The sequence below is a fragment of the Diplotaxodon limnothrissa genome, linkage group LG18 (assembly GCF_057381915.1).
Source record: "Diplotaxodon limnothrissa isolate DT_005_m linkage group LG18, D_limnothrissa_male_GT1.1, whole genome shotgun sequence".
Lineage (NCBI taxonomy): Eukaryota > Metazoa > Chordata > Actinopteri > Cichliformes > Cichlidae > Diplotaxodon > Diplotaxodon limnothrissa.
In genome coordinates, this window is record NC_140613.1 from 15537208 (window position 1) to 15564295 (window position 27088).

The 27088-nt window shown below is 39.4% G+C and overlaps 4 protein-coding genes across 4 annotated transcripts; 2 read left to right on the plus strand and 2 right to left on the minus strand.

The window, feature by feature from the left end:
• The first annotated feature begins 7716 nt into the window (after positions 1-7716).
• LOC146613319 (5-beta-cholestane-3-alpha,7-alpha-diol 12-alpha-hydroxylase-like) lies at positions 7717-9400 on the plus strand. The gene has a single exon (XM_085377210.1). The coding sequence runs from the start codon at positions 7819-7821 to the stop codon at positions 9382-9384; it is 1566 nt and encodes a 521-aa protein (XP_085233336.1). The 5' UTR covers positions 7717-7818; the 3' UTR covers positions 9385-9400.
• Positions 9401-10461: 1061 nt separating this feature from the next.
• Positions 10462-11701, minus strand: LOC146613320 (HIG1 domain family member 1A, mitochondrial-like). The gene is made up of 4 exons (XM_085378078.1): positions 11593-11701; positions 11023-11097; positions 10747-10881; positions 10462-10612 (listed from the first exon to the last, which is right to left on the minus strand). Exons 2-4 carry the CDS (start codon positions 11090-11092, stop codon positions 10536-10538), a joined length of 282 nt encoding a protein of 93 aa, XP_085234204.1. The 5' UTR covers positions 11093-11097; positions 11593-11701; the 3' UTR covers positions 10462-10535.
• Positions 11702-13644: 1943 nt separating this feature from the next.
• Positions 13645-15717, plus strand: LOC146613321 (5-beta-cholestane-3-alpha,7-alpha-diol 12-alpha-hydroxylase-like). Its single transcript, XM_085377136.1, has one exon. The coding sequence runs from the start codon at positions 13736-13738 to the stop codon at positions 15299-15301; it is 1566 nt and encodes a 521-aa protein (XP_085233262.1). The 5' UTR covers positions 13645-13735; the 3' UTR covers positions 15302-15717.
• A 3031-nt stretch (positions 15718-18748) lies between these two features.
• LOC146613322 (7-alpha-hydroxycholest-4-en-3-one 12-alpha-hydroxylase-like) lies at positions 18749-21330 on the minus strand. Its single transcript, XM_085378208.1, has one exon. The coding sequence runs from the start codon at positions 21287-21289 to the stop codon at positions 19724-19726; it is 1566 nt and encodes a 521-aa protein (XP_085234334.1). The 5' UTR covers positions 21290-21330; the 3' UTR covers positions 18749-19723.
• Positions 21331-27088: the final 5758 nt, after the last annotated feature.

Sequence of the window (27088 nt, forward strand, 5' to 3'; positions counted from 1 at the left end):
CAACTTCAGTAACCCTACAAACGTCACTGCTGTTTAGTTTTCTGTCTTCATTTATGCTGGAAGTGATAACAGAGCTGTACGTTTTAATTTGTTTCCAAAACCCCGCAGTCAGGACATGCTATATTGTATTTAGATAGAAGCTAGCGAGCTAACTCCCTGCTAACTTCTAACTCCGTTAAATGTCAAAAATTCCGTTTTCATGGATGCCTGGGTGTTAAACTCAATTGTTACACCTGGTAGAGCAGAACGCTGATCATTTTATTAAAGATGAAAGACTTTAGACAGTTTTTCAACTCTCAGTAATGCCACAGTGATCGTTTGATATATGGACCTGCAGCGGAGTTTAGACCCAGACACGGCTAGTGACGTCAGACTGAACAACCGGATTAACAGGACATGAAAACTTCAGAGGTGACAGATGAAGGGCACGGACTAGACCCATCTTTCACAGACCTAACATTAAACAACTGTGCCTGATATGACGCGACACTTTTAAGTAGTATTATATTTAAATATTAGATATTTTGAAAGGGAAGAATTTTTATTCAGCTGCGAGGCCTTTCCGTGTGGTGCGGGAGAAAAATGTGGAAAAGCAACAACTCTAGAGTTAAGATGAGCTACACTTTAAAAAGCACGTAAAGACACTTCCACCGAACTGAAGAGGGCTCCCTCTTACCTGCTTTAAGGTGTCGTTAGCTGGAAGCACCAGTGAAAGAATTATCCGCGGAGATCTACGTCTCCTCCGAGCAGCAGCCTGTAGTTATGGAGGAAGTAATAAGCCGGCATCTACGTGATACATTCTGCGTGCTACATAACAGTTCCCTCATACGCATGCCTGACGTCAGCAACCGCTGTGCTGTGTTCACGTTCCAAGAGAATGTAGTAAATACAGGCAACATCTTCGAAAGCCTTGGACCTACAAGCTCAAGAAGGCGGAGAAAGTGGATGAGGTCCTGTTAGCATTTTCACAACATGTGGAACACGACCCAGTGTGACCTAGAGTAATGTGTGTCTACAAAGGATATGCTGGAGCACTCTCTGTATGTGTTAATGTGCTCTGGTTTTGTTTCAGTTTACTATACTGTCATTGCTGTTGGTCAGGGATCAGAATCAGAAAGACTATTTATCCCCAAGGGGCAATTAAGACACAATAGAGCAGCATGACGTTGAAGATAAGGACAGGTCATAAACAGGCAATAGTAGTGAGATAATAAATACACAGAATATACAGTATATATACAGTTTTAAAATGACACAGATTTAAAATTAAAGTGACTGAAAGCTGAATAAATAACTGTAAGTGAGTAAAGTGTTGGCAGTATAAAAAGAGTGTAGAGTAGTTTATGTTTATGGGTGTGGAAAATGGTCTTATTGGCTGGAGTTAAAAAGCAGGGTGGCTTTGTGGACAAAGGTTGCTCTCCTCCTCTCCTGCAGGAAATGCAGCGGAGGCGTCGCCCAGAGGGGAGCCATTGAAATGCGGGGTGAAGAATGTGAGAGGGGTCATTGATGATTTAGGCTGCCTGTCTAAGGGCCTGTTGGCTGAAAACCTGTACCAGAGTTCTGACAGGCAGGCCAATGATTTTAGAGCACACTGATGCAGTGTGCTGCAGTCTGTTCTTCTTCTGAAGGCTGAGGGAGTGGATCCACCAGGTGATGGAAAAGGTCATAATGCTTTCCAGGAAGGCATAGTAAAAAGTCATCATGATGGGTGTGCTGACTCCAAAGGAGTTGAGTTTCCCAAGGAGGTATAGCCATTGGTGGCACCTTCTGAAAATCTCTTCTATGTTGGCAGAGAATATCAGGAGGTTGTCAAAGATGGTTCCCAGGTATTTGTACTCCTCAACTACCTCCACTGGCTTCCCATGGATGGTGGTGGGGACTGAAGCAGCCAGCTCCCTCTGCCTATAGGACTGGAGAAGGTCACCACCATCTCTTTGGTTTTGCTCACATTCAGTTCAAGTTTGGAGCTGTCACACCACTACAAACTCCTGAAGAGTGGGCCCATGGTGTTGTGAGGGGCCTGACAGCAGTGACAGGAGAACCTTGTCATCAGCATATTTCACCAGGTGAAAGTTGGGCTGTGTGGATCTGCAGTCATTGGTGTAGAGGATGAAGAGCAGGGGGGAGAGCACACAGCCCTGGGGGGAGCCAGTGGAGGTGGAACGGAGACCGGAAAGAGAGTTGTTGACCCGAACTTTCTGAGTCCTGTTGGTCAAAAAGTCCAATATCCACAGGATTAGCTGATCATCCAGGTGAAATCAGGAGGAAAGTTTAGTGGCCAGGATATGAGGCTGCAGAGTGTTGAACACTGATGAGAAATCAGCAAACAGAAGTCTGGCGGACGAGTCAGGGAGCTCCTCTGTGTTTGAGGGATGTCAAACTCATTTTACATGGTGTGGGACATAAGTGGGCCAGACCCTTTAATCCTGGAGATATTTTATTATATGGCAAAAGAAGTGTTAAAGAATTTCAAGAACCTTTTTGAACAATCGCATACACTTGCACACCTTCGTACATCAAGTTTCTTTTTGGACAATGCTAAGTACACTGAAATACAGGGTAAGTATGTTACAGTTTAAACTGAAATGATAAGTCATTCGATACTGGAAGAACATGTAAGCGCCACACAGAAGTGAACCTGCTGTGAACCACCATGCCACCCTTTATCACTATTTAATAATAATTAAATATTTTGATGTTGTTGTTGTTGTTTTGTTGGGGGGGGGATGTTAGTAATGTAAAAGATCGAAAATCTTGATGAGATTACAAAGAAAATGCTTAAATGAATTCTGAATAAGAGGCTCCATGACTGTATAAAGACAAGGACAACTGGTGCACTCTGGTGGCTCGGCTAACAGAACGGCAAGAACTAAAAGTTTAAAAAGAGAGAGAGAGAGATGTATAAACATTACATAGAGTAGTAAATTCAATCCGGTTGTTCAGTCTGACGTCACTAGCCGTGTCTGGACCTAAACTCCGCTGCAGGTCCATATATCAAACGATCACTATGGCATTACTGAGAGTTGAAAAACTGTCTAAAGTCTTTCATCTTTAATAAAATGATCAGCATTCTGCTCTACCAGGTGTAACAATTGAGTTTAACATCCAGGCATCCATGAAAACGGAATTTATGACATTTAACGGAGTTAGAAGTTAGCAGATAGTTAGCTCGCTAGCTTCTATCTAAATACAATATAGCATGTCCTGACTGCGGGGTTTTGGAAACAAATGAAAACGTACAGCTCTGCTATCACTTCCAACATAAATGAAGACAGAAAACTAAACAGCAGTGACGTTTATAGGGTTACTGAAGTTTGGCTAGCTGGTATATAATGATGTGCTACGTGACCGCTAGCGACACAGCTATGTTAGCATAATATAAACAAGCAAACTTTTTTTCCACTCGATAAAAGTTAACGTGAGTGTTCTCGGTGGTCAGGAACAAATGTAATCGCATGGCAGGATGCTGTAAAAGGACCAAACTTCAGCCAGGAGAACAACTGAGATAGTTAGTCATTCATATATGCTGCATGGGCTGGGCTGTATCGTAAGGTTTTAAAAACTGAGCTTAAATAAATGATTAGTGGTAATAAAAGCCGAGGGAGGTCAACAGTGATCACTGACTGTTTTGGGAGCTTTTTGAGATTAAATAGAAGAAAATACATAACATTAAACATGTTAACAACACAAAAGTCATATTAAACGCAGACTACTTTAGGCCCGGAAGTAGGATTCGTCACGTCATTACTTAACAATCGGACAGCCAATGATAGACATCATGATGACCCCTCCCACTCGATTTGTTCTCCTGGTCATGTGAGGAGGTGGGGCTACAAAAGAGCCACGCCTGACACTAATTCACTGAATTGCTGTAAGGAAACGTTTTGTTTCCGAGGTGTCCTAAATGCAACGTGAGATCGGTAAAACGCCTTTGAATAAAAAGTAAAAATGGGGACACATGATGCAAAATAGCTCTCTGCCTGTTGTTTTCTAATGTGTGTTATTGGGTTGCAGTTTTAACGAAGCGAGAGAGCTGTATGGTGTGAACTAATCTCTATTTAACCGGTCGCGGAAGTAGGTGTAAGGGAATCCTTTTGCTTCTCGTGTTAATCTCGGGGATGACGTAACTGTGGCCTCAAGTCACGTGCAACGCCTGCAACGTGCTGCATATGCTGTTCCATGATGCTGCTGGAACAAAAAAAAAGGAAAGAAAAAGAACTCTGTGAACCCAACCTCTCCATCTAATAACAATACACTGAGAACGAGAACTGTGGAGGCTTCACTGTGCCAGAATAAATCACAGTATTTGATTAGAAAATTACTTATTATGATGAATTTAATATCATCAACTCAATTTATATACTATGATTGGTTTGTTGTTGTATCAAAAAATAGTTGCCTATATTCCTGATGTAAAAGATTTCACTGCACTTTACTTTTTGTAAATTACACCCCAAACAAGCCCGTTATCTGAAGCAGAGGAATAAATTGTTTGTTTCTTAACAATAGTAGTTGGCCGTGCCTCTCCAAAAGCTTCTGCGCTGTGTTCAGCTTTCTTGAGAATGAACATCAAAAGAATCTTTCAAGTCCTAATGAGCCTGTGGTATTTTCTTCATGCAATTATGGTCCAGTTACCACCAATTATATGCCAGAACAGAGTGTACACAGGAGATTAAAGTAGAGATACAAAAGTGGGAGAGCAGCAATCGGCCTTCCAGACAACCTTATGACAGCACAATTAAATAAACATGGTTCATATTCATTCCCATTTCCTTTTAGAGCTTTAGTCTAATACCCTCTGAAGTCCTTTGTGCTATACAACCCATAAGATTCTCATGATTTCAAAAAAGATTTATTTTAAGAACTAATGACTAATATACTATTATACTATAACTCTTATCAGTGACCAGGACAAGTCACTGATGCTGTTTAGCACAGACCTGAACCCCGTGATCCAGCTCATTGCAAAGACTCGATACAGATACAGATTTAGAAGCAGACACCAAGCTTTACACAAAGAGGAAACAAGACATCAAATCACAAATCGACCTCACCAGGATCTACTGCAAGGATATCAGGATGTCCTAAAGATATAGTAACTCTGGTGATTGTCAGAAAGCCTTCCTACAGTAGATGGCTACAAGTTCCTAGACCACAAGTCAGTGAAAATCACGATGGAGATACTGAGGATGTCAGCTAGATACAAACATCTCCTGAAGTGAGCTTAGTCAGCCTTACATATATGGCCTACCAGCCACAGGAGGACATAGATAAAACAGATATGAAGACATAATGCAAAGTCCAGCACCCTAAGACTATACATTGTTGCAATAAAAAAGAGATAGGGTAAGGTTTAGCAAGGGTGGGATCCACAATGGGGGATGAAATAAGGAGTTCATCAGAGGGATGACAGATGATGATGGGAAGGAATAAAAAAATATAGTGGAAAACCAAGTCTCTGGGATATATCACTGGGACGTAGTGGAAGTGGGTGACATAATTGTTTATATTAGCTCTAATAAATGAGACAAATGCCAGAACTAAATTTCTCGTGTTGCTAAGGCCGTTCTTAACCACAAGGGGACCCTGTGCAAAATTTAACTTAAGGGTTTCTTATCAGATCCTGTAACGAATGAATATCTCCACCTCTGTGAGACTCAATAGCTGAAGTGGGTGACATCAAGAAATCCTCCCAGTGGTTAGAAATGGGTAGCCTGGTGAGCAGCACGGAGGCTACATATCTGATCCATAGAGCAGACAAAACCCAAGCTTCAGGCCCTGCAAAGATGAGACAGTCCAGAACATAAGAGCAGCAGGGAAGTAGGAAACAAGCTAGGCAAAACTAAGTTTATGGCATAGTGCAGAGGAAGACCTATTTATGGATTTGAAATCCCAAAGGTACAAACCTCTAACTACTTTTAGAATTCTCTTCTTCTTCTTTTTCTTTTAGTGATCCCTTTGGGGTTGGCCACCGTGGATCATCTGCCTTGATCTTACCCTCTTCTGTCACACCAACCCTCTCCATGTCCTTTATCACTACATCCATGAATCTCTCTGTGGTCTATTTCTTTTCTTTCTGCTTGGCAGCCCCATATTTAACTTCCTGTGGCCAGTATATCAACTATTCCTCCTTTGCAACCAATATCACATGAGTGCTTTTTTACACACATATCAGAGCACCAAATATGCATTCATCAGGGTGTCTCAGCTGAAAATCGATATTTCCTAATAATGAAGTGGAAAACTGCAAGGGAAGCTCAGTATTAATTCTTTCTTTTCTTTTCTTTTTTTTTTGCAAATTTTGAGAGTTTAGCGAATTGGGAATTTCTTCTGAAAAGGGCTTTATCAATGGCCATCCCCAGGATTAATGAATGAATTTAAAATTTCCATCCAAAATTCACCATATGTAAGAATTGGAATTTACATACATTCAACCGATTTTCATCTGGTATTGAGAAACTGCCCTGCTGAGCTATCAGGATTCTATATTGACCTTAAAAAACAGATGGTTGCCAGACTTAAAGGTTTTGTGTTGTTAAGGCTATCCTCAGCCATTTGGGGACGGTGGCTGAGATTTAATCTGTAACTATCTGCACCTCTGGGAAACTGATATCATTCACTTATATCACTTTTATATCTTTGTGATATGCAAACTATCAAAGTACACATAAATTTGCACATATTAGGCTAAGCATCCCTATAATATTCTATTCTTTTGATTATTTTAATAAAATTTATTTCGGTTAAACAGTGTAACACAGAAATGTGCACAGTTGTGTTTAATGGCAGACAATTAATGTAGTTCACATACAGTTCATATATGCTACATTATACAGTTGATATAGCAGCATACCCTGCTTCTAAGCCACATTGTCACTTGTGTTGATGTTTAGATTAACACCTGTGCTGTTTTCTTTTTAAAAAAATAAAAAATAAAAATAAAATAAAATAAATGGCAAGCTGAAAAACAATTAAGCATTCAATTATGCTGATTCTTTTTGTTGTTCGCCATTAAAACAAAAGTCCACTAGATGGCGCAACATTCCCACTGAATTCAGTAGATCAGCGTGCAATTAAATTAATAGAGTTTAACGTTCAAAGACAAATCTCTAATCATTTATGATCGGTAATGGGTTTCAGGGTCAGTCCCACAATGCATGCGAGCTTTCAAATGCAGGCCGAAGTCAGCTTTTTTTTCTTTTTTCTTTCTAGTTATCGCAACCATAAAACTAGAACATGTATAATCTCCAGGAAAATCTGTAAAACGCGTCCTTCCCACATGTTTCAGCTCAATAGTTTCCCTTTTGGACAAAACAGTTTCTGAGTATTGGTTTGTTTTGCTTGCCTTGAGAAATCTGCAGTTTTTCTTTTCTTTCTTTGTTTGGTGCTATGAAACATTCAGTCTGTAATGAAAATCAGCTGGCCTCGATACCTCCGATCTTTCGTCGGGGAATAAACGGATGAGAATGGAATTCTGCTGCATGCCAGATGTTAACTGATTGAAGAACTCAGTTCCAGAGAAATTTGACACTGACTTCAAAGACCATTTACGGGTTGTTGATCTTGATTTTAAGGATGTTTGAATATTATCGGATTGCATAACGGTAATTATAAGCAATTAAGATGAAAATTATTCTTCCGCGAAAGTACATTGTTGATTGAACACAATGTGAATTGTTGCTTGTATTCAGGAGACCTTTGCTTTTTTTCCCCAGGACTATTTAGTTATCAGTTCCAGGAAAGCTGAAACCCGTTGGGCTTGTCAGAGGGGAGGAGCAAAGGTCTGCTCATTATAGCAGACCTGAAACTTTCCTTCAGATGAATCTGTGCTGGTTAACTGAATCAGTCATGGAGCTGCTGCTGCCGATACTTCTTGGCTTTCTTGCTTGTCTGGTCGGAGGGCTGTACCTTCTCGGAGTGTTCAGACAGCAGCGACCAGGAGAACCCCCCCTCGATAAAGGGCTCATTCCTTGGTTGGGTCATGTCTTAGAGTTTCGCAGGAACACCTTGAAGTTCCTAGAGAGAATGAAGAAGACGCACGGTGATATATTTACAGTACAGCTGGGAGGGTTTTATATTACATTTGTCCAGGACCCTTTTTCATTTGGGGGGTTCGTTAAGGAGAGTCGGGACAAACTGGACTTTCGAAAGTTTTCAGTGCACCTGGTGCACAGAGTGTTTGGATACAAAGCTGTTGAAGGGGAGCACATTGTTCTCCACAATTCCAGCAACAAGCATCTGAAGGGGGAAGGTCTGCAAGAACTGACCCAATCTTTTATGAGTAATTTGCAGAACATGATGTTGCACAACATTGGATCAGCTGCAGAGGACAGGACCTGGAAAGAAGATGGACTGTTCAGGTACAGCTACAATGTTGTTTTCAGAGCTGGATATTTGGCCTTGTTTGGCAATGTGCCACCCAAGTCAGAACAAAGTGAGGAGAAAGCCAAAGAGAAAGACAGAGCTGAATCAGAAGCTTTGTTTCAGGAGTTTCGTAAATATGACCAGCTCTTCCCCAGACTGGCGTATGGGGTCCTCCCACCGATGGAAAAGTTGGCTGCAGAGAGGTTGAAGGCATACTTCTGGGATGTTCTGTCAATACTGAAAATGAAAACAAAGGACAATATCAGTGGCTGGGTGTGGGACATACAGCAGGGTAAAGAGGAGACAGGAATGGATATGTCAATGATAAACAGATACATGTTTGTGCTTCTTTGGGCCTCTCAGGGTAACACAGGGCCTTCTTCATTCTGGCTGCTGCTCTTCCTCATGAAACACCCAGAAGCCATGAAAGCAGTGAAGGAAGAAGTGGATAAAGTTCTGAAAGAATCTGGACAGGAGGTCCGGCCTGGTGGTCCTATGGTCAACCTGACCCGTGAAATGCTGTTGAAAACACAGATCCTGGACAGTGCTGTTGAAGAGACCCTCCGACTCACTGCTGCACCCCTCCTCACCAGGGCAGTGATAAAGGACATGACCTTCAAGATGGCTGATGGGCAAGAATATTTACTTCGCAAGGGTGACAGAATTGCAATCTTTCCTTTCAGTTCTGTCCACCATGATCCAGAGATCCATCCTGAGCCGCATTCATTCAAATATGACCGCTTCCTGAATCCAGACGGGACCAAGAAAACTGATTTTTACAAAGCAGGAAAGAAGGTAAAATATTACACCATGCCCTGGGGATCTGGGGTCTCCATGTGCCCTGGCCGTTTCTTTGCCACCAATGAGCTGAAACAGTTTGTTTTCCTCATGTTGGTCTATTTTGAGTTTGAGCTGAAGAATCCGGATGCGAAGATACCTGAAATTGACCTCAGTCGATACGGATTTGGAACGATGCAACCTGTCAGAGATGTCCAGTTCAGATTCAGACTCAGATATTAAGCCAATCAGATGAAAATGAAACTGTGCTTTTCTTTTTCTTTGGATCAAGATGGTTTGATGAGCACATTATAGAAACTATGGAAGCAGATTTAAATCTAAAATTTTTGACATGTTGGTCAACTGTAACGATTCCATATGCAATTGCACTGATATTCTAGACATGTATATGTATATTGAACACATTCTGATCATAACTCTTCATATGTAATTTGCAGATCAGCAATCAGATTAAACACATTAGAAATGGTATTGATGGGAATTTTTTAAGATAACAACAATTATGATTATTGGTTATTAATTATTATTGAAATGCCTGTTTACACACTGGTTCCAAAGTCACAGTGACAAAGCATTTTTCCAGCTTAAAATGTTGGCAGCCATTCGCTGATAAGAAAGTGAATAGAAACAGCATATGACTGAGCAAAGAAAAGAAGCTTTATTTGGTAGAATTGGAAAGGGTTAGAAGATTACCTGTTAGAATGTGTGTCATCAGTGAGAAGCTCAAAAAAAAAAAAAAAAAAAAAAAAGACCCTAACAACAAAAAGCTGCAATGTTATATTGTGGTTCAAACTTGGGGAGAACTTTATGATCACTGTAGAGTCTGTCCTTTCATGCTGCTGAGTTCATTAGTTTACAGTGTTGTGAGCCTTTCCTGTTAACTGTAAGGGTTTTAGCTGCTGTAGGTGTACTACACAACCCAGAAGATGGGTGATCAATAACAATATAATGGCACAAAGACAACATTTAACAGTCAAAACACATCAAGGTACCAAAATCCATACACAAAAAAAACCTTTTTTCTTTAACACTTAAAAAAACAACAACTCTAAAATGACATCCTGTACTTGTGTACAACTTAGCTTAGAGAATAACTTCACAAGGCAACTATTTAAACACAAGGCTGCTACACAGTGTATAGCTGTTCCACGGAAGCCAGTGCTAAATTGAAGTGAAAAAATAAATAAAAGAACTTCACCATTACAATGAAACTGCATAAAAGCTACAGAATTAAAGCCTTTTTCTCCACACAGTTTCAACATAATGGCTATATAGATTTTCTTCTCGTCAGGACATCTGTGAAACAAATCTTGTGCACACCTTAATATGAGGCAATACTAAGGGACATAAAATATGAGTCCAAGAGGCCATGTTCACTTGGGTTGGGTTGCTTTCTGTTCTTGTTCAATAGGCTTTGCAAAGTAATCTCTGTACATGGAGAACAGGACACCTGAAAACAACAACAAAACAAAAGAAGCATGTAAAATGACTCGTGTTTATAGTATTATGATTTCAGGTTCAAACCACAAATCACAAATAAAGAACTGGTTGCAGTTTGGCAGTAAGAACTGAAAGATGACCCACCAACAGTCATTGCTCCCACCACAAAGCCTTGGGCAGCTACACGCATGTGAATCAGGTGCACCGACATTTTTGTATCTCCACGACTTTTCATTTTCATCAGCCTGTAGCCAACAATAGCAACAAATCCAGCCATCCCTGCAAAAAGCAAAAGTCACTAAAACAAAAATAAGACAGCAACATATCCCCCAAATCCTCTGAAAACTCACTCAATAAACCCCAAAACTTAAACTTTTCTGAGCACATATTTTATTTGTCCTTGTCATAATATGTACTCACCGACTGGGACAAATGGATTCTCCTTTGCCTTTCGCCAGAATTTGGACTCACTCTCCTCATAAGAAGACATCTCGCCTGAAACAAGAACGAGGTCGACTGAGTTCAAACGTTTGTTGGCCGTGTAGCAGTACAGCATGCAAGCTAATTCAGTGCTGATAGAAACCAATAAAACGCATAGAGAAACATGTCAGGAAGTATCAGGCTGTGCCTCACACAAAAAAAAAATCTCCAAAATCAGGCTTTAAAAGTCGTTCCCACGAAAGAGGTCCGAGAGTCGCTATTAACAGGACATGAAAACTTCAGAGGTGACAGATGAAGGGCACGGACTAGACCCATCTTTCACAGACCTAACATTAAACAACTGTGCCTGATATGACGCGACACTTTTAAGTAGTATTATATTTAAATATTAGATATTTTGAAAGGGAAGAATTTTTATTCAGCTGCGAGGCCTTTCCGTGTGGTGCGGGAGAAAAATGTGGAAAAGCAACAACTCTAGAGTTAAGATGAGCTACACTTTAAAAAGCACGTAAAGACACTTCCACCGAACTGAAGAGGGCTCCCTCTTACCTGCTTTAAGGTGTCGTTAGCTGGAAGCACCAGTGAAAGAATTATCCGCGGAGATCTACGTCTCCTCCGAGCAGCAGCCTGTAGTTATGGAGGAAGTAATAAGCCGGCATCTACGTGATACATTCTGCGTGCTACTTAACAGTTCCCTCGTATGCATGCCTAACGTCAGCAACCGCTGTACTGTGTTTACGTTCAAACAGAATGTAGTAAATACAGGCAACATCTTCGAAAGCCTTGGACCTACAAGCTCAAGAAGGCGGAGAAAGTGGATGAGGTCCTGTTAGCATTTTCACAACATGTGGAACACGACCCAGTGTGACCTAGAGTAATGTGTGTCTACAAAGGATATGCTGGAGCACTCTCTGTATGTGTTAATGTGCTCTGGTTTTGTTTCAGTTTACTATACTGTCATTGCTGTAGGTCAGGGATGTCTAACTCATTTTACATGGTGTGGGACATAAGTGGGCCAGACAATTTAATCCTGGAGATATTTTATTATAAGCCAAAAGAAGTGTTAAAGAATTTCAAGAACTTATTTGAACAATCTCATACACTTGCACACCTTCGTACATAAAGTTTCTTTTTGCACAATGCTAAGTACATTGAAATACAGGGTAAGTATGTTACAGTTTAAACCAAAACAATAAGTCAATAGGAAAAAAAATAGGGTAAGGAAGGAAGTGGTTGGCTGCAAAACAATAACAACTATATCAGTTTAAAGAAACTACAGAGTACACTCAGACTGGAAAGCTGTTCTAACAGTTATTTGGCAATAACAGGAAAAAGAAGCTTTTTCATACCCAGTCGTAGGGTGTAATATGTAGCTATAAAAAGTTACAGCACATGACAGTACTGACGAGCATGAGCAAACTCAGACAGTGGAAAGATCACCAGATTACCCAGAGGTGAGTTTAGCCAGAATACTCAGAGAGCAACTCACACTGATCCATAGAGCAGACAAAACCCAAGCTTCAGGCCCTGCAACGATGAGACAGTCCAGAACATAAGACCAGCGGGGAAGTAGGAAGGAAGCAAATAATCAATATTCTTTTGATTATTTTAATAAAATTTATTTCGGTTAAACAGTGTAACACAGAAATGTGCACAGTTGTGTTTAATGGCAGACAATTAATGTAGTTCACATACAGTTCATATATGCTACATTATACAGTTGATATAGCAGCATACCCTGCTTCTAAGCCACATTGTCACTTGTGTTGATGTTTAGATTAACACCTGTGCTGTTTTCTTTTAAAAAATAAAATAAAATAAAATAAAATAAAAGCTGAAAAACAGTTAAGCACTCAATTATGCTGATTCTTTTTGTTGTTCGCCATTAAAACAAAAGTCCACTAGATGGCGCAACATTCCCACTGAATTCAGTAGATCAGCGTGCAATTAAATTAATAGAGTTTAACGTTCAAAGACAAATCTCTAATCATTTATGATCGGTAATGGGTTTCAGGGTCAGTCCCACAATGCATGCGAGCTTTCAAATGCAGGCCGAAGTCAGCTTTTTTTTCTTTTTTCTTTCTAGTTATCGCAACCATAAAACTAGAACATGTATAATCTCCAGGAAAATCTGTAAAACGCGTCCTTCCCACATGTTTCAGCTCAATAGTTTCCCTTTTGGACAAAACAGTTTCTGAGTATTGGTTTGTTTTGCTTGCCTTGAGAAATCTGCAGTTTTTCTTTTCTTTCTTTGTTTGGTGCTATGAAACATTCAGTCTGTAATGAAAATCAGCTGGCCTCGATACCTCCGATCTTTCGTCGGGGAATAAACGGATGAGAATGGAATTCTGCTGCATGCCAGATGTTAACTGATTGAAGAACTCAGTTCCAGAGAAATTTGACACTGACTTCAAAGACCATTTACGGGTTGTTGATCTTGATTTTAAGGATGTTTGAATATTATCGGATTGCATAACGGTAATTATAAGCAATTAAGATGAAAATTATTCTTCCGCGAAAGTACATTGTTGATTGAACACAATGTGAATTGTTGCTTGTATTCAGGAGACCTTTGCTTTTTTTCCCCAGGACTATTTAGTTATCAGTTCCAGGAAAGCTGAAACCCGTTGGGCTTGTCAGAGGGGAGGAGCAAAGGTCTGCTCATTATAGCAGACCTGAAACTTTCCTTCAGATGAATCTGTGCTGGTTAACTGAATCAGTCATGGAGCTGCTGCTGCCGATACTTCTTGGCTTTCTTGCTTGTCTGGTCGGAGGGCTGTACCTTCTCGGAGTGTTCAGACAGCAGCGACCAGGAGAACCCCCCCTCGATAAAGGGCTCATTCCTTGGTTGGGTCATGTCTTAGAGTTTCGCAGGAACACCTTGAAGTTCCTAGAGAGAATGAAGAAGACGCACGGTGATATATTTACAGTACAGCTGGGAGGGTTTTATATTACATTTGTCCAGGACCCTTTTTCATTTGGGGGGTTCGTTAAGGAGAGTCGGGACAAACTGGACTTTCGAAAGTTTTCAGTGCACCTGGTGCACAGAGTGTTTGGATACAAAGCTGTTGAAGGGGAGCACATTGTTCTCCACAATTCCAGCAACAAGCATCTGAAGGGGGAAGGTCTGCAAGAACTGACCCAATCTTTTATGAGTAATTTGCAGAACATGATGTTGCACAACATTGGATCAGCTGCAGAGGACAGGACCTGGAAAGAAGATGGACTGTTCAGGTACAGCTACAATGTTGTTTTCAGAGCTGGATATTTGGCCTTGTTTGGCAATGTGCCACCCAAGTCAGAACAAAGTGAGGAGAAAGCCAAAGAGAAAGACAGAGCTGAATCAGAAGCTTTGTTTCAGGAGTTTCGTAAATATGACCAGCTCTTCCCCAGACTGGCGTATGGGGTCCTCCCACCGATGGAAAAGTTGGCTGCAGAGAGGTTGAAGGCATACTTCTGGGATGTTCTGTCAATACTGAAAATGAAAACAAAGGACAATATCAGTGGCTGGGTGTGGGACATACAGCAGGGTAAAGAGGAGATGGGCATCGATATGTCAATGATAAACAGATACATGTTTGTGCTTCTTTGGGCCTCTCAGGGCAACACAGGGCCTTCTTCATTCTGGCTGCTGCTCTTCCTCATGAAACACCCAGAAGCCATGAAAGCAGTGAAGGAAGAAGTGGATAAAGTTTTGAAAGAATCTGGACAGGAGGTCCGGCCTGGTGGTCCTATGGTCAATCTGACCCGTGAAATGCTGTTGAAAACACCGATCCTGGACAGTGCTGTTGAAGAGACCCTCCGACTCACTGCTGCACCCCTCCTCACCAGGGCAGTGATAAAGGACATGACCTTCAAGATGGCTGATGGGCGAGAATATTTACTTCGCAAGGGTGACAGAATTGCAATCTTTCCTTTCAGTTCTGTCCACCATGATCCAGAGATCCATCCTGAGCCGCACTCATTCAAATATGACCGCTTCCTGAATCCAGACGGGACCAGGAAAACTGATTTTTACAAAGCAGGAAAGAAGGTAAAATATTACACCATGCCCTGGGGATCTGGGGTCTCCATGTGCCCTGGCCGTTTCTTTGCCACCAATGAGCTGAAACAGTTTGTTTTCCTCATGTTGGTCTATTTTGAACTTGAGCTGATGAATCCGGATGTGAAGATACCTGAAATTGACCTCAGTCGATACGGATTTGGAACGATGCAACCTGTCAGAGATGTCCAGTTCAGATTCAGACTCAGATATTAAGACAGTCAGATGAAAATAAAACTGTGATTTTCTTTTTCTTTGGATCAAGATGGTTTGATGAGCACTTCCAAACTATGGAAGCAGATTTAAATCTAAAGTTTTTGACGTGTTGGTCAACTGTAACAATTCAATATGCAAATGCACTGATATTCTAGACATGTATATGTATATTGAACACATTCTGATCATAACTCTTCTTCTTTAAGTAATTTGCAGATCAGCAATCAGATTAAATCCAGTTAGAAATGATATTGATGGGCATTGTTTAAGATAACAACAATTATGATTATTGGTTATTAATTATTATTGTGAATGTTCCCTTTTTTTCTGTAATTGATGTGACATGTGCACTTAGAAATTGAGATGATTCATGTATATCGTAGTCAGTTTCAATTTTTAGTTCAATTTTCTATGTACATTACAAGTTTTTGCTTTTTGTTTTTTCCAAAATAAATTTTTTTTGTAAATGTCAGATTTTGGAGTTTTATGTGAGCCTCTTTTAAAACTCAAAAAACCAAAACAAACCAAAACAAAGTTATAGGCTGACTTCAGTCAACTCAGTGACATAGATTCTTTTACTTGTTCCCTACAACAAAATCCAATAGATGGCAGCAGATTCCCACATTCCCAATGTTTTTAAAATAAACAATAAATTGTACAAAAACACAGAATCTTAGAAGAATGATACAAATGAAAACTAATATACGTGATTTTATATTTAATTTATTTTAAAATGAATGTCAGGAGTTTAAATACATACTCCAGTTTAAAAATAAAAATAAAATTAGAAACTTTTGGCAGTTATTTTATTGTTCATGCTTTACAGGTTAAAAAATTCCATTCACAGAATGGCTGGCTCACCACTTTAGTGATGAAACCTCAGTTACAAAAATGCTTTTGTGAATTTTGCTGAAGTTGCAGATAAATAGTAAGAATAAATGCATTTGCCTGATTAATAACTTAGAAGGTTATAATAAGAAGGATTTTGACATTCAAACACAAATTAATCATGAACAGAAATTATTTCAAGGTCATTCACACAAGGCAAGTCTGATTTCAAATGCAAATCAGGGTCAGATTTTTTTTACAACCATAAAACACGCACACATAGATAATCTCTAGGACAGCGTGGGGAGAAAAAAAAACAAGGAGTTTGTCTTCTGTGGTTCAGCTCAGTGCTGCTCTTTTAGGCCAAAACATGACAGTTTCTGTGTCTAATTGGAGTAAGCCAGACATGTTTTTGTTTGCCTTTGCCTTTAGTGTTCTTTGGTCTATGACTGATGCTGTGAACCATCTTTTGTAAAGTTCATTTAGCAAAACCAACAAAAACACTCCGACAGTGCAATTCCCCCTGAACTCCGTGACCTTGACCCGATGTTGCACCATATCGATTTTTAGCTTTCACGTGTTTTCTTGATCCCTTTGGTGCTCTCAACAGGAAAGTTCAATCTCACCACTAATGAAAACAGTTAAGACATTTTTAATAACACAGATTCATCACTGCAAAAGAAAGTGAAATGAAATCTTTATCAAATATGTAAAAACATGCAAAGGCAGTCAATCATTTTTGAACTTAAGCAGACTGTCTCGACTATCTACCAGACATGTGCAGAGGGGCCGGCAGGGGCTTGAGCATCTGCCCCTTTCCTGATGGGTGCCCTTTTCTTGAGCCTTTTTTTTAATGTGTGTGTAAATACAAAATATGAGTAACTGTATTCCGTTACAGTTACCGTTTAAAAAGGTGGTATTTAGAATACAGTTACTTTGTTGAAATAAATGGATTACACGGCGGTACTTCCCTGTTTCATATTGTCGCGGGTCAGGACTGTTTGGGTTTTGTTCGACAGCTATGTTCTGTTGTTCCAGGCGGCAGCGTTACGGTTGCCATGGTTACAGGGTGACGCTCTCTCTCTGCGTGTTTCCTGGGTGAGAGAGCGCCTTTTTGTTGTTGTTGTGCTAAGCTAACAGGCAGAATGCTACAGGTATAGCTCTAAAGAATGTAGCATCATAGGCAGTGTAGTCCGTGCTGCAGGGAGAATGGACTGCCATACACGTTATGTGTCTGTGAGCGAGGGAGGGAGAAAAAGTAAAAGTAAAAGCTGTCATCAAGCAAAAACGGGAGCTGGAAGCATGTAAATATAATAATAACCACTGCAGCCAAGAAGAGTGCCTGAGGAGCCCAGTTGTAAGTAAGCTATTAAGACTCGACTGTACACCGTGTTCGTGTTTTCCTCCAAAAACAATAAGTTCTGTTGGAGCAGCCTTTCAACGCCTCTCTCTGTCTCTCGCAAGCAAAGTTGACCCAGACAACAAAGTAAAGCTATTTTTCGGCTACGAGCCCGACACAGAATTACCATATTAGCCAGAGGTCCCTTTACTACGTTCGGAGCCGCGGACCTTCAGTGACAGTAATAAATCACAGCAATAGTACATTCACGTAGTTGTAAACAGCATGATAATATATTAAGTAATCCAAAGTATTCAGAATACATTATAGAATACATTTTGGGGCATGTATTCTATAATCTGTCGTGTAATACATTTTAAAAGTAACCTTCCCAACACTGACTATAGTCTACAGCCCACAGGAGTATTCGTTTGTTATGTACACGTGGTTAAGTTCTCTTGTGGCAACTGATGAATTGAAACAAATGAGCATTGTTGTATGTGCACTGAGCGACAGAGCAACAAAACATTACCTGTCCTTTTATTAACTACAGAAGTAGTGGTAGTCATTAGCCGCTAGCTAACTGGGTAAGGGTGTCAGAGGTTTGTAGCTCTTATTATAATTACGATATTCAAACACGCACACACACACACACACACACACACACACACACACACACACACACACACACACACACACACACACAGTATTTTAAAGAAAATACAGATTATATTAGATTTATATTTCAAATATAACAAAATGATGATTCTTCAGCAGAAAAATTATTGTATCTCTACGGTTTAAATATTGTACAAATTGAATCATCATAAATACATTATTTTATATTTATTGCTTTTTTTAAAAATTTTTATTACTTTATTTTTATATAAAAAGGGAAGAATTCTGGATCAGCATCATGATCGAAACTTTTGGCCATAGTATATACAGTGTTCTGGAGAAGGTATAAAATGTCACTGTATGCACATGCGTGTGTGCACTTGTTTAATCAGCTACCATCTTTCCTATGGACTTTTTAATGTCTACAGTCACAGATCGACAGCAACATTTTACCCCATCAGGTGAAACATAGGCTATGTTTGCTTTGCATTGACCCCACCTGATGACAGTGATACAGTATGACGCGATTCCATATTAGATTCTTGATGAATTTGGGTTGTTGTTGTTCAGCCTGGTTATATGTGACCCTTTTTAACTTGTTTTGTGATGCTCTCCTTGTAATTGCATATGTATGCAATTTGCGGGGTGGGGGTGGGGGGGGGGGGGGGGGGGGGGGGTTGTCTCCCCTCTCTCAAAACATACAACTCAGACGGCAGGTATCAGGAAAATGAGGACAAGTGGGTTGGACATTGACATCAGCTGTTGTTCTAGTTCATTCTATTAAGAAAACAAGTTCGACTCGGGTAATTTTCTGCACAAGAGATAAAAAAGGTTTGGGTCATGACTTTATTGTTTTGAATTCCGAGATTAAACCCCACTGGCTGAGCAGGTGACCATATTCTATACAGCTCAATGTTGGCCCTTTGCTGTGTGTCTTTCCCTGTTATCACTCCCCTCTTTTCTATATACTTTTGACTGCTGCACTATCAAAATAAAGAAGCTGGCACCTGGGAGGAGTCAGTTCAGTTATAGATAATGCAAATGACAAAACAGACCATGTGGCTTGCAGATGTGTGCAGTTCTGCATGGCAATGGGTAAAACTGAAGAAGATACAAAGCCCTAGAAATAACAAATATAACAAATCAAATCAAAGAAAACAAGAGAACTCCATATGAAACTCTTTGCTAACCTCAACAAACCAGACTAAATGCACAGATATACATATGTAATGAGACCAGTACAAATGCAATACACATGTAGACTTATTCCAATTAAAGACTTGTTCACAGAGTAACAAAGTGTGCAGAAGCAGAATCAAAAAAAAATTCAAAAATCTGAAATTTTAACAACAAAAAAACAAATCTGTTTTCTCTCCATTGTGTATCCAGCCTCTTGCCCTATAACAGCTGGAAAAGGCTCCAATTCCACTGCAATCCTGGACTGGATAAATAGAAGGAGATGGACGGCTGGCACTGATTTTCAGAAAAATTCTACTTAATTTGGATATGGAAAATGTAACAGAAAATCTGCAATACATGTGTTCCCATGCTTCATTTTATAAGTCTCCATGTATCATCCAAAAAATTATACAAAAAAAGGTGTTTAAAGATAAGACTTTTGTTTTTATCTGATTGGCTTAATATCTGAGTCTGTATCTGAACTGGACATCTCTGACAGGTTGCATCGTTCCAAATCCGTATCGACTGAGGTCAGTTTCAGGAATCTTCTCATCAGGATTTATCAGCTCAAGTTCAAAATAGACCAACATGAGGAAAACAAACTGTTTCAGCTCATTGGTGGCAAAGAAACGGCCAGGGCACATGGAGACCCCAGATCCCCAGGGCATGGTGTAATATTTTACCTTCTTTCCTGCTTTGTAAAAATCAGTTTTCCTGGTCCCGTCTGGATTCAGGAAGCGGTCATATTTGAATGAATGCGGCTCAGGATGGATCTCTGGATCATGGTGGACAGAACTGAAAGGAAAGATTGCAATTCTGTCACCCTTGCGAAGTAAATATTCACGCCCATCAGCCATCTTGAAGGTCATGTCCTTTATCACTGCCCTGGTGAGGAGGGGTGCAGCAGTGAGTTGGAGGTTCTCTTCGACAGCACTGTCCAGGATCGGTGTTTTCAACAGCATTTCACGGGTCAGGTAGACCAAAGGACCACCAGGCCGGACCTCCTGTCCAGATTCTTTCAGAACTTTATCCACTTCTTCCTTCACTGCTTTCATGGCTTCTGGGTGTTTCATGAGGAAGAGCAGCAGCCAGAATGAAGAAGGCCCTGTGTTGCTCTGAGAGGCCCAAAGAAGCACAAACATGTATCTGTTTATCATTGACATATCGATGCCCATCTCCTCTTTACCCTGCTGTATGTCCCACACCCAGCCACTGATATTGTCCTTGGTTTTCATTTTCAGTATTGACAGAACATCCCAGAAGTATGCCTTCAACCTCTCTGCAGCCAACTTTTCCATCGGTGGGAGGACCCCATACGCCAGTCTGGGGAAGAGCTGGTCATATTTACGAAACTCCTGAAACAAAGCTTCTGATTCAGCTCTGTCTTTCTCTTTGGCTTTCTCCTCACTTTGTTCTGACTTGGGTGGCACATTGCCAAACAAGGCCAAATATCCAGCTCTGAAAACAACATTGTAGCTGTACCTGAACAGTCCATCTTCTTTCCAGGTCCTGTCCTCTGCAGCTGATCCAATGTTGTGCAACATCATGTTCTGCAAATTACTCATAAAAGACTGGGTCAGTTCTTGCAGACTTTCCCCCTTCAGGTGCTTGTTGCTGGTAATGCGGAGAATACCGTGCCACCCTTCAACAGCTTTATATCCAAACACTCTGTGCGCCAGATGCAGAGCAACCTTTCGAGCGTCCAGTTTGTCCCGACTCTCCTTAATGAACCCCCCAAATGAAAAAGGGTCCTGGACAAATGTAATATAAAACCCTCCCAGCTGTACTGTAAATATATCACCGTGCTTCTTCTCCATTCTCTCTAGGAACTTCAAGGTGTTCCTGCGAAACTCTAAGACATGACCCAACCAAGGAATGAGCCCTTTATCGAGGGGGGGTTCTCCTGGTCGCCGCTGTCTGAACACTCCGAGAAGGTACAGCCCTCCGACCAGACAAGCAAGAAAGCCAAGAAGTATCGGCAGCAGCAGCTCCATGACTGATTCAGTTAACCAGCACAGATTCATCTGAAGGAAAGTTTCAGGCCTGCTATAATGAACAGACCTTTGCTCCTCCCCCAGGATAGGTTTCTGCGAATTTGTTTGGAATTGTTTACTAAAAAAAAAAAATAATGTACTTAAGTATCAATTGAGGACACGATTTTCCAATTGTCCTAGAGATTCCCCTCTTTCGAAATCCAAAAGAACATACTGTAGCCTGCAGTGATATTATGTTTATGTTAACAGCTCTATGACAGCAGGTATGAAGAGATTGTGGAGCAATGAGTGCACACTGGCAACAAATATCACTCTATTTAATCATAAGTAAGAAAAATAAAGTTTTGAGGGGTCAATGGCATTGCATGCTGTTGACACTAGATGCGTGATTCTGGTTTATTTTTTACCAGAATTGTTTAGGAACAGTCAGTCAGTGTTCAAGTAAATTATAACTAAGAAGAAAACTGTCACTGTTCTGGGTAATTTTGACCCAGCTTTTTCGGTTTCTTTTATTTTGGTGTTTTTCTAGATTATGTTCATTGTGTGGATGCTTTAAGCATCCACACTATTGAGTTCCTGTTTCTCTTTATTCTTTATTGTGTGGATGCTTTAAGCATCCACACTATTGAGTTCCTGTTTCTCTTTATTGTGTGGATGCTTTAAGCATCCACACTATTGAGTTCCTGTTTCTCTTTATTCTTTATTATTGTGTGGATGCTTTAAGCATCCACACTATTGAGTTCCTGTTTCTCTTTATTCTTTATTATTATTATTATTCTTAGGACTTCCGTACACTTTTCGCCGTAGAACTACTTCCACAATTTTCAGCCGATTTTCACCGTTCAAATTTTAAACTATTCAGCTATTTTTGCTCTTTCCGGCTATGACTTTTGCTATTTTTAACTATTATACTTTTTAAAATATTCCACTTTTTTCCTTTAATTTGTCCCATTGAAATGAATGGGAAACTTGAGCAATTCTGCTAAAATTTGCTTGTTTTTGAAACTTAACTACTTCCTCATACTTTCACCTAGAACAACCATTCAAATTTTAAAATGTTCACAAATTATTGGGCTATTCAGGTATGATTCAGCTTTTTCAAATCTTTTACTGTTTTACTTTTATGCCTCTTAAAGTTTTGAGTTGCAAAATTGTGATTTTTCACAAAATACATGCGTTGTTATGGTTGCTATGCTCTTGGCTTCCAGTGTGCCACTGAAGCTTTTGCAGTCTTCTCTTCATGTCCGAACAACTGTTTGCTACGTGCTCAATTTTCACTCAACTTCCACAAATTATACATCAAAATGTAGGTATTTTTTCTGGCTTTCAGAAAATGTCACTATCATTGTTGTGGTATTCATAGAACTTTCGCAAATCTCCTCAGACTAACACAAGGTCAGAAAACTCTCCATATAAAGTCAATGGAGAGCTTGTTCAAAATCACCGCTGCATTTCTGTAATGAGAGGCATATTCGAATCGTCATATCTCCTTAACGAAGCAAAGTTAAGACATGAGGCTTGTCCCGGCATATCTTCAGACACTCCTGACGCTCACAATTCAAGAATTTCTTTCTCAACTATTACCGTTCTGAAATGAGTTGGACTTGTTTGAGGGTAGGAAATTCGTCCTTCGCTCAGATTTCTTCAGATTTCAAAGTCTGGAAATGAACCACTTTTTTCTCTCGTCATAACTTTTTGTTGGATTTCCACAGAGACCTGAAAATTTCCATGATTGTTCACCAAAGCCTGCTGTCTCTTACGGTGAAAGAATGATATCGATACTCCAAATAGATTTCAAGTTACAAAGCGTTGTTTGAGGGCAAGTCAAGGCAGTTTTTGCTTCGCTCTACTCAGTTATGGTGCATTAGAAGTCAAATATCTTTAATAATTCATATTTTAATGATAAATTGTAAACACTGGAAGATTCCCCCATCTCTTCTGAACAAAACGGTGTAAGAATGACCGTTCTAGCCCCTACGGTTAGGAAATTATGGTCATTTGTTTGAGGGGAGTCGTCACTATGAGAAATAGACTGCAATAATCCTGTGCCTCTCTCTGCTGCGTGTGTAAAAAGATGCACCTTTTTTGGCGGGAAAACGTAAACAGCCACTCTGATTGGTGGATTTAAATTCGGCAGCTCTCTCCCTCTGTGTCTGTCTGTGTGTGAATGTGTGTGTGTGTGTGTGTGTGTGTGTGTGTGTGTGTGTGTGTGTGTCTGTGTGTTTAGTGGGAGAGAGAGAACCCTACCCTTATTTGGCAGCATGTCATTGTAGGATTTAAATTGAATATAGTTAGACTGATTGACTGGATTAGAGCCTGTGTTTGTGTGTCCCTCTGTGCATTTCTTTTTCAATATGCCTCCATATTTGTAATTTTGTAAGTTATTGCTATTCTGCTAAATCATAGTATTTCTGGTACTTTTCGGTACTTGTGCTAAATACAGTATTTCTGCTAAATTATAGTATTTCTGCTTTATTATACTATTTGTGCTAAAACATAGTATTTCTACTAAATGTAGTATTTCTGCTTTTTATACTATTTGTGCTAAATTATAATATTTCTGCTTTTTATACTATTTGTGCTAAATTATAATATTTCTGCTTTTTATACTATTTGTGCTAAAACATAGTATTTCTACTAAATGTAGTATTTATGCTTAATCATACTATTTCTGCTTTTTATAGGATTTGTGCCTAATATAGTATTTCTGCTTTTTATAGGATTTGTGCTTAATATAGTATTTCTGCTAAATTATAGTATTTCTGCTTTTTATAGTATTTGTGCTAAAACATAGTATTTCTACTAAATGTAGTATTTATGCTTAATCATAGTATTTCTATATATTTCTGCCAGGTCCCCAGGCAGCCAATCCTCTGTGAGGACTTAGACATTCAAATTTTCAAATCAGGGCCTGCACGGTTTCCCAGCCAATCATATATGTGTCCTGAGGCATTCAAATTTGCATATTGGGGCCTTCATGGCTTCTAAGCCAGCCAATCATATCTGAGGGCTGAGGAATTCAAATCCACAAATCAGGGCCTGCACGGCTTCCCAGGCAGCCAATCATATATGTGGCCTCAGGCATTCAAATTTGCATATTGGGGGAATTCGTGGCTTCTAAGTCAACAAGTCATCCATGTCGTATATCTCTAAAAATTCACATTTTAATGATAAATTGTTAACACTGGAAGATTCCCCCATCTCTTCTGAACAAAATGGTGTAAGAATGACCGCTCTAGCCCCTACGGTTAGGAAATTATGGTCATTTGTTTGAGGGGAGTCCTCACTATGAGAAATAGGCTGCAATAATCCTGTGCCTCTCTCTGCTGCGTGTGTAAAAAGATGCACCTGTTTTGGCGGGAAAAAGTACACAGGCTCTCTGATTGGTGGATTCAAATTCAGCAGCTCCCAGGCTGACCTAGAAACTTACTTCTCTCTTCCTGTGTGTGTGTGTGTGTGTGTGTGTGTGTGTGTGTGTGTGTGTGTGTGTGTGTGAGAGACAGGGAGAGAGAGAGAGAGAGAGAGAGAGAGAGAGAGAGAGAGAGAGAGAGAGAGAAAGCCTTTTAATGGGATGATCTCATTGTAAGATTCAAATTCAATATATTTAGACTGGTTGACTGAATTGGATCTTGTGTGTGTGTCTCTCTGTGCATGTGTGTTTCCTCATGTGTACATATTTGTAATTGTGTGGCTGTCATAAATTTTTTTGCAGATTTTTGTCATTTAACAAGTATATTTGAGGGAACCTCAGCATGTTCAGCATTTTTTCAGCTGTCCATTTTGCTTTTCCAATTTTTCTGTTTAACTTATTACTATTGTGCTAAATCATACTATTTCTGCTATTTTATAAGATTTGTGCTTAATATACTATTTCTGCTTTTATAGGATTTGTGCTTAATATAGTATTTCTGCTAAATGTAGTATTTATGCTTAATCATACTATTTCTGCTTTTCATAGGATTTGTGCTTAATATAGTATTTCTGCTAAATTTAGTATTTCTGATTAATTATAGTTTTTCTACTAAATCATAGTACAGTATTTCTGCTTTTTATGGGATTTGTGCTAAAACAAAGTATTTCTACTAAATGTAGAATTTATGCTTAATCATACCATTTCTGCTTTTTATAGGATTTGTGCTTAATATAGTATTTCTGCCAAATTATAATATTTGTGCTAAAACATAGTCTTAATTTAAAATTACAATATTCATAGTTCATCACAGTGTCTCTGGTAAATCACAATATTTCATGCTCTGTTGTACTATTTTTCTAAATCATAGTGTTTCTGTAATGTTTAAGTATTTTTGGCTAAATATATTCTTTCTGTTATCTTATACTATTTCTCCTAAATTCTTGTATTTTTGAGAAGTTATCATGTTTCTGGTAAGTTACAATATTTCTGCTAAATTCTGCTATGCTATTGTATTTCTGCCAAGTATTATGTTTCCTCTAAGATATTGCAGTTCTGCTAAGTTATTCCATTTTAGCAAACTTCTTTTGCTTCTGCAAAGTTTTTACAATTTCTGCAACTTTTCAGCTTTTTCAGCTACTTTTTGCATACAGCTTCAGCTTTAAGCATCCACACTGCATTTTCGCAGGAAATGCAAATTTTTCTAGTTGTGTGGATGCTTAAGCATCCACACTATAGAGTTCCTGTTTCTCTTTATTCTTTATTGTGTGGATGCTTTAAGCATCCACACTATTGAGTTCCTGTTTCTCTTTATTCTTTATTATTATTCTTCAAGTTGCTTCCGTACACTTTTCGCCGTAGAACTACTTCCACAATTTTTGTGCTATTTTCACCGTTCAAATTTTAAACTATTCTGCTATTTCTGCTTATTCCGGCTATGACTTTTGCTATTTTTTGCTATTATACTTTTTAAAATATTAAGCTTTTTTCCTTTAATTTGTCCCATTGAAATGAATGGGAAACTTCTGCAATTCTGCTAAAATTTGCTTGTTTTTGAAACTTAACTACTTCCTCACACTTTTGCCTAGAACAACCATTCAAACTTTAAAATGTTCACAAATGATTGGGCTATTCATGTATGATTCAGCTTTTTCAAATCTTTTACTGTTTTACTTTTATGCCTCTTAAAGTTTTGAGTTGCAAAATTGTGATTTTTCACAAAATACATGCGTTGTTATGGTTGCTATGCTCTTGGCTTCCAGTGTGCCACTGAAGGTTTTGCAATTTTCACTTCATGTCCGAACAACTTCCTGCTACTTGCTCAATTTTCACTCAACTTCCACAAATTATACATCAAAACGTAGGTATTTTTGCTGGCTTTCAGAAAATGTCACTATCATTGTTGTGGTATTCATAGAACTTTCGCAAATCTCCTCAGACCAACACAATGTCGGAAAACTCTCCATATAAAGTCAATGGAGAGCTTGTTCAAAATCATCGCTGGATTTCTGTAATGAGAGGCATATTCGAATCGTCATATCTCCTTAACGAAGCAAAGTTAAGACATGAGGCTTGTCCCCGTATATCTTCAGACACTCCTGACGCTCACAATTCAAGAATTTCTTTCTCACCTATTACCGTTCTGAAATGAGTTGGACTTGTTTGAGGGTAGGAAATTTGTCCTTCGCTCAGATTTCTTCAGATTTCAAACTGTGGAAATGAACCACTTTTTTCTCTCGTCATAACTTTTTGTTGGATTTCCACAGAGACCTGAAAATTTCCATGATTGTTCACCAAAGCCTGCTGTCTCTTACGGTGAAAGAATGATATCGATACTCCAAATAGATTTCGAGTTAGAAAGCGTTGTTTGAGGGCAAGTCAAGGCAGTTTTTGCTTCGCTCTACTCAGTTATGGTGCAT

What these genes read in the sequence shown, in the direction of transcription:
- LOC146613319 (XM_085377210.1), top strand. Translation starts at nt 7,819, where the DNA reads ATGAATCTGTGCTGGTTAACTGAATCAGTCATGGAGCTGCTGCTGCCG.
- LOC146613320 (XM_085378078.1), bottom strand. Translation starts at nt 11,092, where the DNA reads ATGTCTTCTTATGAGGAGAGTGAGTCCAAATTCTGGCGAAAGGCAAAG. An exon ending in GAATCCATTTGTCCCAGTCG is followed by an intron (nt 10,882 to 11,022) that starts GTGAGTACATAT and finishes TGCTTTTTGCAG; the next exon opens with GGATGGCTGGATTTGTTGCT. An exon ending in GGTGGGAGCAATGACTGTTG is followed by an intron (nt 10,613 to 10,746) that starts GTGGGTCATCTT and finishes TGTTGTTTTCAG; the next exon opens with GTGTCCTGTTCTCCATGTAC.
- LOC146613321 (XM_085377136.1), top strand. Translation starts at nt 13,736, where the DNA reads ATGAATCTGTGCTGGTTAACTGAATCAGTCATGGAGCTGCTGCTGCCG.
- LOC146613322 (XM_085378208.1), bottom strand. Translation starts at nt 21,289, where the DNA reads ATGAATCTGTGCTGGTTAACTGAATCAGTCATGGAGCTGCTGCTGCCG.